At 47.1% G+C, this 15000-nt stretch overlaps 1 protein-coding gene across 1 annotated transcript in view; it reads left to right on the forward strand.

Moving 5' to 3' along the window:
- Nucleotides 1-15000, forward strand: part of smyd3 (SET and MYND domain containing 3) — a 336157-nt gene that overhangs the window by 307787 nt on the left and 13370 nt on the right. The window contains exon 10 of the mRNA XM_062523826.1: nucleotides 612-786. Coding sequence (XP_062379810.1) covers nucleotides 612-786 — 175 coding nt within the window. The remainder of the gene's footprint in view (nucleotides 1-611; nucleotides 787-15000) is intronic.

Genomic DNA, 15000 nt, shown 5'->3' on the forward strand with positions numbered 1-15000 from the left:
GATAAAGGGGTTTTTGCTGGAGGGGGGGTTATTGATTGTGGGAGTATTGCGCAAGCGCCTTCAGATGAGTTGACGGACACCAGGGCTGCTTCCTAGTGCTCTCTGCCTCTGAGTTCTGCTCCAGAACCAAAGAGAAGAACACAACAGAACCAAATAGAAGAACACAACAGAACCAAATAGAAGAACACAACAGAACCAAAGAGAAGAACGCAGCTAAACAGAACAAGAACAAAACTATAGTGCAATGGAGCAGAACAGCACAGAATGGAGCAGAACTCAGAGGCAGAGAGCACTTGGTTCTGCCGTGTTCTTCTCTTTGGTTCTGCCGTGTTCCTCTCTTTGGTTCTGCCGTGTTCTTCTCTTTGGTTCTGCCGTGTTTTTCTATTTGGTTCTGCTGTGTTCTTCTCTTTGGTTCTGTTGTGTTATTCTCTTTGGCTCCTCTGTGTTCTGGCCCCTTAATGTTCTCCTCCATTCTGTTCTACCCCGGCCTGTTCTACCCTGTTTCTGCTGCATCCGTTCTCTTTTCCTCTCTCTTTGGTTCTGTGTTCCTCCTCCTCCTCCTCCTCCTCCTCCTCCTCCTCCTCAGTCTTCCTTAACGGCTCTTTCTCCAGAGTGGACTGAGTTGTTGAGCGCGGGCCAGGCTCTGTTGGAAGGACACGCAGGTGCTGTCCCGGACACCAACGTCTACCTGCTGCAGCTGCTGGACCTGCTGCTGGACGCCTGCATCAGTCTGGGCCAGTACGACACGGCCCTGGAGTTCGGCACCAGAACCCTCCAGCCATACAGGTCAGCCGGGACTTCCTGGACTTCCTGAACTTAAGTGATATCCGCCTTTCCTGTCCTCTCTTATTCTTTCCTGTGCTCTCCTCTCTTCTTTCTTATTCTTTCATGTGCTCTCCTCTCTTCTTTCATATCCTTTTCTGTCCTCTCCTCTCCTCTCTCCTCTCCTGTTGTCTCCTCTCTTCTCTCCTCTCTTCTCTCTCTTCTCCTGTCCCCTCCCGTGCTTTTTTCTCTTCTCTCCTATCCTATTCTGTTCTTTCCTGTCCTCTTCACCCTGTTAGTCCTCCTTCCTCTCTTCTCCCTTCTTCAGTATTATCTTCTCGCCTCTTCTCTACCCCTTCTTCCCTTCTACACTTCTCTCCTTTCCTATCCACACCTCTTCTTCTGTCTTCTTTTTCATGCTTCCCTTTCTTTTTCAGAATTTTATTTCCTTTCTATTCCTCTTTTTATTCTCTTCACTTTCGCCATCTTTTCTTTTGTGTTTTCTCCAGATATAGCTAACATATCACATGCAGGCCTCCGTTGTGAGGCCATTCATGGGGTTTTATCCATTGGCTTACACCATCAGAGATACACATCTACCTACCTGAAAACACAAGACTCCTGTCTTCTCTGTGTTCTAAAGCCTCCTCCTTTATAAATGTTTAACTCTGTCAGAGCTCCGCTTCAATAATAGATCACACTATAACACCCTGCGCAGGCTAGCTTAATCCCCCATTACTGACTGAGTGAGCCTACTGCTCCACGGAGCCCATATCTTACCAGGCGGAAGTGTGTGTGTGTGTGTGTGTGTGTGTGTGTGTGTGTGTGTGTGTGTGTGTGTGTGTGTGTGTGTGTGTGTGTGTGTGTGTGTGTGTGTGTGTGTGTGTGTGTGTGTGTGTGTGTGTGTGTGTGTGTGTGTGTGTGTGTGTGTGTGTGTGCCGGTACCCAGATCTCACCAGGAGGAACCGTGTGTGTCGGTCGGTCGGTACCCAGATCTCACCAGGACGGAGGAACTGTGTGTGGGTGTCTGTGTGTGTGTGTGCCGGTATCCAGATCTCACCAGGAAGAACTCTGTGTAAGAACTCTGTGTGTGTGTGTGAGTGTGTGTGTATGTGTGTGCGTGTGTTGCAGCAGGGGAGGTGACAGAGCATCATGTAGCATGTGTGTTTTCCTCCTGAGATTTCACAGGATGCTGCGTCAGCCACACCTGCTTAGACACCTGTGCAGGTGTACAGAGAGGCAGCGTGCCGATGATGTGTGTTATTAAAGCAATTAGGAGGATAATTAGCCAATTTAAGGCTGAAAGCAAAACTCAAGTCAAATTCAAAAAGAAAGCTCCATAGTTTATCTTGGAGAAGGAAGACTTTCAAATAGAAGCCTATAGCCGGCTATTGTGCCAGTTTTTTTTTTGTTGGGGGGGGGGGGGGGGGGGGGTTAGAACCCGGGCTGCACATACACATACAGACCTTTTTACATTCACCCATAAATGTAGATGCAGTGAGAGTATGAGTCACCTCCACTATTGTGTTATTGTGTTATTGGCACAAATGAACCATTACAGCACTTGTGACCGATACAGTAACTATGACATTTGTAATACAGACACAGGCTTGCTTCGTCACAGATCTAGAACATTCATTCATCTTGTTTGAGTGCATTTGAGTGAAATCTTAGTTCATGCGGTCCTCTCATAGCTCCCTGGCCTTATGGAAGATGTTGTGGTAAATAGTGATAAAAAGTCAAGGGCAATATGTTCCCAGATGAAAAGGGCCCTGGAGTGGGTTGGATTCTCTGGAGTTACAGCAGAAGTGTGGTCGCCACCGCAGAGAGAGAGAGAGATGGAGAGAGCGAGAGAGAGAGAAAGAGAAAGAAAGACAGAGAACTGTGGAGGAGTCCTAGCCTTGTTGACACCAGACCCTTCTCAACTGAGAGTGGGTCTGGAAAAAGTTCATTGACTTACGACTTCCAGCGGGGGTGTAACCAGCAGTGAAATGAAACTAAAATTGGTGCATTAAACTCTTGCCAAATCATTTCAGAAGTGTAGCAATATTGTAAACTTGTTCTTGTGTAGAAATCTTGTAAACAATTATTTACTATTCTAAAGAAATACACTTCCATGCCAAATTTGTATTGCACGGCCAATTGTATTTGCATGCTCGTGTTTTAGGGACATTGGAAATAGGCATCAATGGCCTCTTGGCCAGACGGACCTTAAGAGCAAATCCCAAATTTGCCAAACGTTTGTATGCGTATTCCCAGGATAGAGGAGTCCAGTGTTCCATACCCGTCCCAGAATGCACTGCTCTTGCACTGTCCTTGCTCTCTTAGTGACATGGCGGTGTATGTGTGTCTGTGTGTGTGTGTGCACTGTGTCCCAGAGACGATCTCGGTGAGGATGCTCCCCACATTCCCACATTCTAGCCTCTCGTGTTTCCCGTTCCTCTCCGTTTTTTTCCCCATCGCGCTCCTTTCTTGTGGGATGCAGTTTTGCGGCGGCGAGGAAAGCCCTTCCTGAAGAGCCTTTTCCCACTGCGCCCAGAATAAACCGCACCTTGGGGCGAACAGACACAAAGAGATTATTGACTGCGAGCTTCAGCACAGGTCAATTTGCGGTGCGGAGGGAAGCTCAGCGACTCCGTGGAAAACGAGCTGTGGAAACTGAGAGAGTGTGTGTGTGTGTGTGTGTGTGTGTGAGAGAGAGAGAGGACTACCTCCGCACGGCAACAGCAGTGGCTTACTGTCAGGAGAACATAAACACACACTCTCACTGCGGCATGTTTATGGAAGACGAAAGAATGTACAAACACACTTTTTTCTTTTCTTCACCATTTTCATATGCAGTGTCCTCATACCCCGATGTCATTCATTATGGGGAACGTAAATAGAACCCTGCAGTGGTGGTCACATGTTTCACTGAGCATCCTGGTGTCCCTCTCTTCCAGATGTGTCTCAGAAGTCCAAAGGAGAATGCACTGCTCCAGAGCTCTAGCCTGATCCTCAGTGGTTCTAGCCCTGATCTACTGCAGTTCTAGCCCTAATCCGCTCATGTTCTATTGATTTGTTGACGTTCTAGTCCTGATTCCGCTGCGGTTCTAGCCTAATCCTCAGTGGTTCTAGCTCGATCCACAGCGGTTTTAGCCCTGATCTACTGTAGTTCTAGCAATGATGCATTCTGGTTCTATCCCTGATTTGTTGACGTTCTAGCCTGATCCGCTGTGGTTCTAACCCTGATTTGTTAACGTTCTAGCCTGATCCGCAGTGGTCCTAGCCCTGATCTACTGTAGTTTTAACCATGAACGCTGTGGTTCTAGCCCTGATCTACTGTAGTTTTAACCATGAACGCTGTGGTTCTAGCCCTGAGCCAGTGTGGTTACAGTCTCAGATCCCAGCCGAGCTAATGATGGATCACCTGCCTCTGCTCTCCCTGCAGCAAAGAGCAGTCAGTCCTCTTTCTCCCTCTCTCTTTCTCTCTCTGTCTCTCTCTCCCTCTCTCTCTCTACCTTTCTCACACATGCACTCCTTCTTTCTTTTTCTCTCCCTCTCTCTTTCTCCTCCTGCCTCTCTTCCCATTTTTAGCGTCTTTTGCATCTCTCTGTAAATCTCTCTCTCTCCCCCTTTCTCTATCCCTCCCTTTCGCTATCCCTCCCTCTCTCTCCCTCCCTCCCTCCCTCCCTCTCTCTCCCTCTCCCTCTCCCTCCCTCCCTCCCTCTCTCTCTCTCTCATCTCTGTATGTATCTTTAACATGCTCCTAACCCCCTGCATTGCTCCAGTAAGCGTGCAGGTTTCCCCCATCACCACTCCCTTCTTCCCCACACTGCAGTCTCAGGCCCTGCAGCACCGCGCACACACACACACACACACACACACACACACACACCTCGAGCGCTCCTGCCTGTTTAATAATATGACGCCGAAAACACCACACACACACACACACACACACACACACACACACACACACACACACACACACACACACACACACACACACACACACACACACACACACACATACACACACACACACCCCGAGCACTCCTGCCTGTTTAATAATATGATGCCGAAAACACATTTCACCGCTTTTGTTCAGGTGTCAGTCCAAGCAGCAGGGTCTAAATGAGGCTGGACAGGGTTCTATTACGGTTCCTTTCAGCCCGCTGTCCTCTCCTCTCCTCTCTCTCTCTCTCCCGGTGCTCCTCCGCGGCGTGTGTGTGTGTGTGTGTGTGTGTGTGTGTGTGTGTGTGGACGCTGCATGGTTAATAACAGCCTCCATCGGCTCGCCCAATTATTTCTGGAATTGGCTTCACTTACACTGGAGTGGGGCTGGGCTCCTCCTGCAGAGGCAATTATTACGAGTGGTCCCGCTTCTAACGGCACACACACACACACACACACACACACACACACACACACACACACACACTCCACACACTCACATTTAACACATGCGACCCCCCAAACCTCTCATCTGCTTGTCTTCAAGGGGGGTTTTGAAAGTGATATCAACTGCGCTTAAAGCAAGAACAGCCACCTGACAAGCCCATAACAGATCCTTCACATCAGAGCGAGAGCTACAACGCCCTCCACCCTACACACACACACATGCGCGCACACACACACTCTCACTCTCTCTCGCTACTGAAACCCCAGCGTGATGGAAGCCAAACAGGCCTTTGCATTTATGCTAATGCCATTCCTAGCACTTGCCAGGAAGTAGAATATTTTGCATATTTAAAACTATTTATTTATCTATCAGTTGCCCCTCGGCTGTTGCCAGTTAGCTACACATCGGCATTTATTTATTTACATTACGCGCAGTTTAGACCAAAATATAATCAGATTACGCGTCAGGGCTAAAGTTGTGAAATTGGTTTAATTGCTTTACGGCTCAATTTATGCAAAAGCATTAATTAGTGCAGCTCCTCAGATCACCGGTGACGATCATTCATCTGATAATTAAATCAATAGCGTGGCTACTCATTACTCATGTATGGGGAGTGCACAGCGCTATACTTTGAACTTCTCCTTTAATCTCGCAATTAAAATTTTAAAAACTCCAGCTCCTCCTCGGGAGAACTAATTGCGAAGGGAGTGACAACTTATAGAATTAAATGTGCTATGTGTTGACTAATTGGTTAATTATCACCGCATTTTTATTTTAATTAACAATTGTAGCTGTGTGTGCTTGATTTGAGCCCAGTCACAAGTAAACATTGCTGTAAATGACTTATTTTCTTGCTGTATTCGCTCTGACGTTTGCATTACGACATTTACTAAGTCAGCAACTTGAGCTGTGCTTGCACTGTGGGTTGATAGCTAACTCTAGGCAGTTTTATCTGCTGTAGAGGGCTTTAGATGGGTGTTTAAACCAACCAGCATCTCATTTACCATACTGTCTACTGTGCAGAACCCAGTGAAGGTACTGCACAGCAGCTAATATCTTTGTTGGCATTCGAGCCTGAGTTAATTTACATGTCTTTGTGTTTTGGAAAAGGTAAAGATAAGAGATAAGAATTGAGCTACATAATAACCAAAATAGTGCATGTGTTCCTTGATGTGCTTATCTGATTTGGCATCTTATATCTTTTTGTAGATGTAGTTCCTCAGTTGAAATAATTAGACATGTCCTGGTGCCACTTCAAACTTGTCTCAGACAAAAGGACCCAGCCCCGTATGCAGATGTGATTACAGCTGCTACTGTTGTAACAGGTTTGGAGGAAAATATCCAGCTGTTTCTTTAATAATCTAAATCGGAATCAACGTTGCATGGTACAGTATCTGCAGGCAAAACTATCTCTAGAAACCGAGCTGAAGCTGATTTCACTTTATTCCTTTTGTTGAAAGCGCACATGGAAGATGTTATGATGTCTGTTTGAATTAAGTGTTTCCATTTGCTCTTGAGTTTAAATCAAAGGTTTCAGTGGACATGTCTGGTAAGCAGTGCATGATTCAGATGGTGCCTCACATGAGGGCTATTTAAGGGACTTCGGTCTGTGTCCAGGCCGGTTCCGCTGTACTGTAGAAGCATTTTATAGAAAGAGAACCGCTTTCCATTTCAGAGGAACACCTCTGAGGAACACCTCTGGCATGCTGGTAATATTCTTGTATAATCTTGACCTTTTTCATAGAGAACCAAAAGCACACAGACACACTCCAAAATCTTGTGGAAAGGCTTCCCAGACGAGTGGAAGCTGTTAGGTTGGCTATAGGATATGCCTATAGATTCAGAATAGGATATCTTAAAGTTCTAATGTAGGTCCATTGACCAGGTGTCCTAATGCTCTGATGTGAAGGATCTGTTATGGGCTTGTCAGGTGGCTGTTCTTGCTTTAATGACTTGACTGTGTGTGTATATTTCCAGTGTGCTGTGCCCTTGCTAGCTGTCTTTTAATTTTTAAAGACCATCTCAAGACAAGACCTTATGTGTGTGTTGCAGTGTTGTGCCTGGTATATGTTGGTTATCCTTCTTTCTTATGCCCGTATTTGTGTGTATGCCCTCCTGAGGGTGCCACGCCTGGCCTGCACTGGTTATTTGATATTCCTGTCGATCTGACCCAGTTAGTCCACCATGGGCCTCTCTCTCTCTTTCTCTTTCTCTTTCTCTCTCTTTCTCTCGCTACCTTTCTCTCTTACTTTCTCTTTTCACTCTCTCTCTCTCTCTACCTTTCTCTCTGTCTTTCTGTCTCTCTTTCTCTTTTTCTCTCTCTACCTTTCTCTCTGACTTTCTCTTCTCTCTCTCTACCTTTCTCTCTGACTTTCTCCCTCTCTTTCTCTCTCTCTTCCTTTCTCTCTCTTCCTTTCTCTCTTTCTGTCTCTTTACCTTTCTCTCTGACTTTCTCCTCTCTCTCTCTCTCTCTCTCTCTCTCTCTCTCTCTCTCTCTCTCTCTCTCTTTCTCTGAGCTAAACAGGAGAAACCCCACAGCTTCCTCCTTACCTGCTGCTCTGGCCTGGGCCTGCAGGGATCACGCATTACCTCGCATTAGCATTAGCACACATGTTAGCGGCGTTAGCATAGGCTAACTGCCGTATAATTAGCAGAGTGGCTAATACAGCAGCTCATTAACAATGCATTAAAACAGGGGCTTAGTGTATGTGACTGTGCAGTCGCTCATTAGCGCCAGTGGTTTAGCTGCCTCTGCTATGCCTGAAGTCACAGTGAAATATGAGCACATACAGTACGTGCAGTGTTTGTAATTGTTATGTCACTGCGTGAAGACATTGCTATTGCAGTTTGCCCTAGAAATTATTAGCACTGATTAGCAAAGTAGTGTTTTGCATTATATGTTCTGGTGGTGGTGATGATGAATACTACTGTACATGTTTTCGAAAGTGAAAAGAGTGTGTGCGTGTGTGCACGCGTGTGTGTGTGTGTGTGTGTGTGTGTGTGTGTGTGTGTGTGTGTGTTGTAAATATACATTTATAACCAAACATTGGTTTGTGTCTGTGTGCATCAACATGTGTCTTTTGGATGTGCACCAGGATGTGTGTATGCACTAGTTTTCATGTGCTTATGTGTCTGTTGGTGTTTATTTTTAAGAAAGGTTAAAGTTCATCTCTCATGACGGTCACCTTCAAAGGTCTCCTCTGCTCCCAGGATGGAAGATGACCTACAGTAGTGTGTGTGTGTGTGTGTGTGTGTCCCACTGTGTGTCCCACTAAAGCCCAGACGAGCTGCTGTGTGATTAGTATGTAAATGTGGGCCATTAGGCCGTTAGTGCAGTGGAGAGGAACGGGGCCACCTTGCTGTCATGGCCGCTGATTTCATCCAGACGAGAGGAGAGGTGCTGTCCACGAGAGGAGAGGAGAGGAGCTGTCCACATCCAGAGAGGAGAGGAGAGGAGAGGAGAGGAGAGGAGAAGAGAAGAGAAGAGAAGAGAAGAGAAGAGAAGAGAAGAGAAGAGAAGAGAAGAGAAGAGAAGAGAAGAGAAGAGAAGAGAAGAGAAGAGAAGAGAAGAGGACAGGAGAGGAGAGGTGCTGTCCACATCCAGAGAGGAGAGGAGACTTATGCCCCATGCTGACTACAGTATATGATTTCAGCTATCCAGTGTCATGCCTGAATAAGAAAATCTCCTAAGACTCCCGTATTGACACTGACAGCATGACGACTTACCACGAGTACTCCACGATAGACATGATACATGATCTTGTAACGTGGTCAATCTCCCGACAAGAAATTATGTTTCTACAGTATGATCGCATAGTCTGACATGGTCAATCAAACGTAAAAGACAATCGTGGAAGGCAAAACACTGTAATTTCCCCTTGGGGATAAATAAAGTATACCTATCTATCTATCTATCTATCTACAGTATCTATCTATCTATCTATCTATCTATCTATCTATCTAATCGGCATCGGCCATTAGAGGAGGAGCACGGTCTGTGGAGCTACTCAGCCCTACTCACCTCTTTACAACCTGCGACTGGGGACCTGCTGTGGCCCACTTTCAGAGTTCACTGGGATAGCCAAGTTGTGTGTGTGTGTGTGTGTGTGTGTGTGTGTGTGTGTGTGTGTGTGTGTGTGTGTGTGTGTGTGTGTGTGTGTGTGTGTGTGTGTGTGTGTGTGTGTGTGTGTGTGTGTGTGTGTGTGTGTGTGTGTGTGTGTGTGTGTGTGTGTGCGCGTGCGCGCGTGTGCGCGTGTGCGCGTGTGTGTGTGTGTTTGGGGTGTTAAGGTGTTTAGCATAATAGAGTGTGTTTGTAGTTATGTTCTCAGGAATCATTTTCTACTTTTGTTGGGTCACTCCCTGTCGTTTGTGTGTTTATGTTGCAATTTTAGCATACAGTAAGTGAAAATAATAAGTGCCGCAGCAAGAGGGAGAGAGGTCCTTTCTCTTTCCACCATTTTTGTTTTCATTTCATATGTCTGTGATGTCCTGATCACCAGTGGGCTGCTGTGTGATGGAGTTTGTTCTTGTCCTGCTCCTCCTGTGAGCTGAGCGACAGGCTCTCTCTTGCGTGATGGAGTTTGTCCTCTGCTCCACTGGCTCCCAGTAATCCGTGTTAGACCAGGGTGTTCTTTAGGCATGCTCACGTGAGTGAGTGTGTGTGTGTGTGTGTGTGTGTGTGTGTGTGTGTGTGTGTGTGTGTGTGTGTGTGTGTGCATGTGTGCATGTCTGTATGTGCATGCATTTGTGTGTGTGTGTATGTGTGTGTGCGTGATTGTGTGTGTGTGTGTGCATGTCTGTGCAGGTGTGTGTGCACATTCATGTGTGTGGCTGTTATATGTGTATGTGTGCCTGTGCACGTGTGTGTGTGTGTGTGTGGGGGCGTGCCTGGTGCCTGAGGGCATATGTGTGTGCCTGTGCATATGTGTGTGTGTGTGTGTGTGTGTGTGTGTGTTCCTCAACCCCGCTGAGGTCGTGCCGATGTGTTTGTGGTGTGAGCAGAGGGCATTCTCTCGGCCTGCTGGTAGCGTGCGTCTGTGTTTACGCTCTGCATGCAAACAGCAGCGCTGTGTGTCCAATGGGGGCTGCAGGATCCAGATGGAGCTCACCTGGGCTCCGAGACACACCTGGGGAAGCAGGGACCGGGAGGCAGAGGGCAGAGGATGGGGAAAAGGTGTTTATATTCCAATTTAATATCCTCATGTTTTTATTTATGCCATATCCGAGTCACATTGCTAGTCTGCTCACAAGAGTGCACAGCACACTGCAAAAACAGAAACTTTGGGGTTTTTTTAGAAATTCTTCCAATATGTGTTTTGAGTGAGAGTCGACTGGACATATCACTTCATGAATTTCAATCATGGATCTCGATAGTCTCAGAAATGAAAAAAATAAATAAAAAAGTATTTTCAGCAGTTCTGTTATCAGTTCTGTGTTCTGTGCTCTGTAATCAGCAATGAAAAAATGTCAACAAATTCCTGCTGTGCTTTCAGACCTCCGGGCTGTGGCTCTTTAAAAGTGTTTGGAGAGATGCTGCCAGGATTGTGTGTGTGTGTGTGTGTGTGTGTGTGTGTGTGTGTTTGCAGAGACAGGCCTCCCTTGCTGCCAAATATTCCATTGAGCAGTTTAAGGGAAGAAGCTGGACTCCCGCTGTGTCTGTGTCTGATGCACAAGTTGCCATGAAACTCGCTCATTTTTTTATTTTAATTTCAATTTCACAGACACACAGCCCACTTGGGTTTATTGGGTCACGTCTCATCAGGAGAAATAGTGGGGTTCTGCGTTGGGAGTGTCATGGGTCTGTCTAGAGACGTTTGTGTCTTTGTCCAACAAGCGTTTGTGTCGTTCTCATGGTCATCAGCTTGCATGACCTAAGGGGGCAACTCTGCTATGTCAAAATAAATGTTTTTAAGCCATTAGCGTCTATGCTGCTATGGAGAGAGTATCTGTAGACAAATTTAAGTATGTTTAATTTTGTAAGTGTATAGAAAGGATATAAAAATGACTGTTTACTTTACGTGGTCAGTGACCTTGCTCTTCATCCAGTTGTCGCCATCTTGTGTGGCGAAAGTCCGAATTTGAGTTGCTGTTAGACCAGTTTCCCTTTAGATTCATGATGAAATGTGATTAATATGTGAAAAATATTAGATAAATGCATAAATAAATAAGTAAACAAATAAATGTTCGATGGTCCCATCTGTAGTGCGATCTCCTCATCTCCTGCCATTGAGAGGGTTCAGATCAGGTGTCGTCACCCCCGATGCCTTGTCTTGTCATGACGTTGGGGTTAGTGGGTGTCATGGTCACTCAGGTTGCCAGGAGACAGAAGGAGACTGACACACCTGCTGGTGCCCTGGCATCAGCTCCATGACGGGCGGTCGGCTCCGTCCAGGCCTCGGAGAATGCGGGACGTTTACATGGCTGACACCTTCTGACATCTGTCAAAGAGAGTAGGGGTCAGTCAATGCCCTTTACCGCTAAAGCACACACACTTGAATGGGCACACACACACACACACACACACACACACACACACACACACGTATACATACATAGTCATGCACACACATATGAAGGGAAAGATGTAGATGTACTTCTGAGCCTTCTCGTATCTTTTTTTATCGTCCACTGTCTCATTGGCTCCCTTTCCTCCTGCCTACCTTTGCTGACACGTGTCCCCTGCAGTCACACACACACACACACACACACACACACACACACACACACACACACACTCACAAAATGTGTTGACACCTATCCCCTGCAGACACACACACACACACACACACACACACACACACACAATGTGCTGACACCTGTCCCCTGCAGTCTCTCTCTCTCTCGCTCACACACACACACACACACACACACACACACACACACACTGTGTTGACACCTGTTCCAAGCTATCCCAAGCTGTAGCGTGCCTGCCGTAGCTGCCCAGCACATCTGGAGCTGCGTGACTCTTGGAGGAGCCCTTTGCTGTTCTCACAGCACACTAGACTAGACCACATGAGCTCCCTTCCTCTTACTCCGGCTCCAGCAGAGTGTGTGTGTGTGTGTGTGTGTGTGTGTGTGTGTGTGTGTGTGTGTGTGTGTGTGTGTAGACCACATGAGCTCCCTTCCTCTTACTCCGGCTCCAACAGACAGGATGGCTCGCGGCCCTGCCAAGCTCATTTTCTCCTAGTGCTATTCGCACTATTGACTGTGTATGCGAGCTCCTGTGTGTGAAGTCATGTGCGTATGTGTGTGTGTGTGTGTGTATGCATTTGGATGTCAGTACGTGTGTGTGTGTATGTGTATGTGGCATTCACTGCTGTGTGTGTGTGTGTGTGTGTGTGTGTGTGTGTGTGTGTGTGTGTGTGTGAGTTCCCCTCTCATGTTTAAATCAGAAAGGCTGGTGTCTATAGCTCAGAGCACAGAGCAGTCCTGTAAAGAATGATTGCCAGCTTTAATATCACCTGAGCTGGAGCTGGAGCCTGGCAATAGGCCTCCATCAGCTCAGGGCTCTTCATGCATCATTTGTGAGTTAATATAGGCCGCGCCACATGAGTGAGCCCAGATGATTGGGTCTGGTGCTGGTTCTGGTTCCGACTCACTCCAGGGTCCGTACTCATCCCAGCCCTGTGTCCGACTGGCTGCAGTGTTGAGGCCTCCTCAAGCACAAAGGCGACGACATGAGTATATCGCTCTCTGCTCTGGAAGTTTGATTAAATTCGATTCCATTGTTTTCAGTACAACGCCGCAGCACGCTAGCGTTGGACTCTGCTGCTGCTGCTGCCGCCACCGCGTCCGTTACACAGCGTTCACACTGTCCATGTCCGTCAACGGATCTCATTGACTTTGCATGGGGCGGACTCGAAATGAATTGTGGGTCCATCCGTTCCTTCAGCTCCGCTGCCTCCGTCAAAAAAGTTGAGAAATGTTCAACTTTTTAGGCAGCGATGGATCCGTTAGCCAATCAGATAGCGTGTATGCAAATATACATACGGCAGACAGGCATTCCGAGATCCGTTGACGGACGTAGACAGTGTGAACGCTGTGTTACAGTTCACTTCTGTTTTTGTCGGCGCTGCTCAGTAAAATCCAGTTTATCGAATGCTTGTTTTGTTTATTGAATGCTTGTCAGTTAAAAAAAAGTTCTGCACTGGAGCTTTTGCTACTGTGATAGAGCAGTGATGGAGAGCTAAATCTCTCACGTGGAGCACAGACATCAGGGCCAGAACAGGGCCGCATCGGGGCCGTATCAGAGCCAGTGGTCAGGGGACTACTATTATCCTCCATCAGGGCTGTATCGGGGCGAGGGTTAGTGTCATTCTGTGGGGCTATGGGCATAGGAGTGGAGGCTGACATTGTTAGCACTGATATCACTCTGTTCCCTGCTATCTCCTGGCAACAGTGATGTAGGAAACGGAGACTGAATGTTGGCAGGATGCCAAATGTTTGGAATGGACTCTTGCCCTGATGTGGCCCAGTTCCAGCCCTGTTCCAGCCCTGATGTGGCCCTGATTTGGCCTTGTTCCAGCCCTGTTCCATCCCTGATTTGGCCCTGATTTGGCCTTGTTCCATCCCTGATTTGGCCTTGTTCCAGCCCTGTTCCATCCCTGATTTGGCCCTGTTCTGGACTTGTTCCAGCCCTGGTTTGGCCCTGTTCTGGCCCTGTTCCAGCCCTGATTTGGCCTTGTTCCAGCCCTGATGTCAGTGGTCCACGTGAGAACGTCCCCCTCGGAGCGAGAGCAGCAGAGGCCATTACTCTGCCCTCAGCCCAGCGTGAGTCACACAGGGACCGGAACCTTCCACAGACGGCAAATTAGGCCCACATCACAAGAGCTGTGTGTGTGTATGTGTGTGTGCATGTACGTGTGTGTGTGTGTGTGTGTACATGTGTGCGTGTGTGTGTTCTACTTGTATGTGTGTGTGTGAGAGAGTCACCCTTTTGGTCTCTATCCGTTTTTGTGAGATTGTGAGATTTTGAGAGATGGTTTGCCATTCTGTCACAGGCCTAATGCAGGACCATATTGCAGCATGAGAAAGAACAAATGTGTTCTACTTCATGTTGTTTTTATGGCGTGTGTGTGTGTATTTTTGTTGACACTGTGTGTGTGTGTGTGTGTGTGGAGAACTGTCTTCCCCTTATTTCCATAAATAAATAAATAAATACATGTTATGGACAAAATATCCTTCATAAGTTGTTTTATATAACATGTAGAGTGCTGGGGTTGTGTGTCGTTCAGAAAGTTCAGGCAGTGCTTTTAACAAACCTGAGCAAAGCATAAGGTACAGGACAGTATAATGGTCGTATTATGCTGCTCTGCTGTGTAGAGGATCTCAATGAATGAATTGAACTTGAAATCTGAGCCAGTCATTCATTTGAATAGCATTTTATATAGCAACATCATTCACACATTTTTTTGAAAATGTTGGCACTTTGAACATCATGACATTGGCCTCCTTAACCTGTGACTCTGGAGCGTGGGCTCAGAGCAGCCGCCGCCGCCTTGAAAAGCTCCTCGCAAACAACAGGAGGCCTTGAGCAGGACTCAGTTCTCTGTGTGTGTGTGTGTGTGTGTGTGTGTGTGTGTGTGTGTGTGTGTGTGTGTGTGTGTGTGTGTGTGTGTGTGTGTGTGTGTGTGTGTGTGTGTGTGTGTGTGTGTTGTGGGAGCCCGTGTCGTGGGAGTGCAAAGTTCTGAAAGTAGCTTGGACAATGCTGGGCCTGTGTGACGCAAAAAGGAAGCAAAGGTGTGTGTGGGAGTGAAGAGTGGGGGAGAGGAGAGAGGGAAGAGAAGGAGGAGAAGAGAGGAGAAGAGAGGAAGGGGGGGTCATGGGTACTGATGTTTTATTACAGGGGGGCCACT

The sequence above is a fragment of the Sardina pilchardus genome, chromosome 20, assembly GCF_963854185.1.
Source record: "Sardina pilchardus chromosome 20, fSarPil1.1, whole genome shotgun sequence".
Classification (NCBI taxonomy): Eukaryota; Metazoa; Chordata; class Actinopteri; order Clupeiformes; family Clupeidae; genus Sardina; species Sardina pilchardus.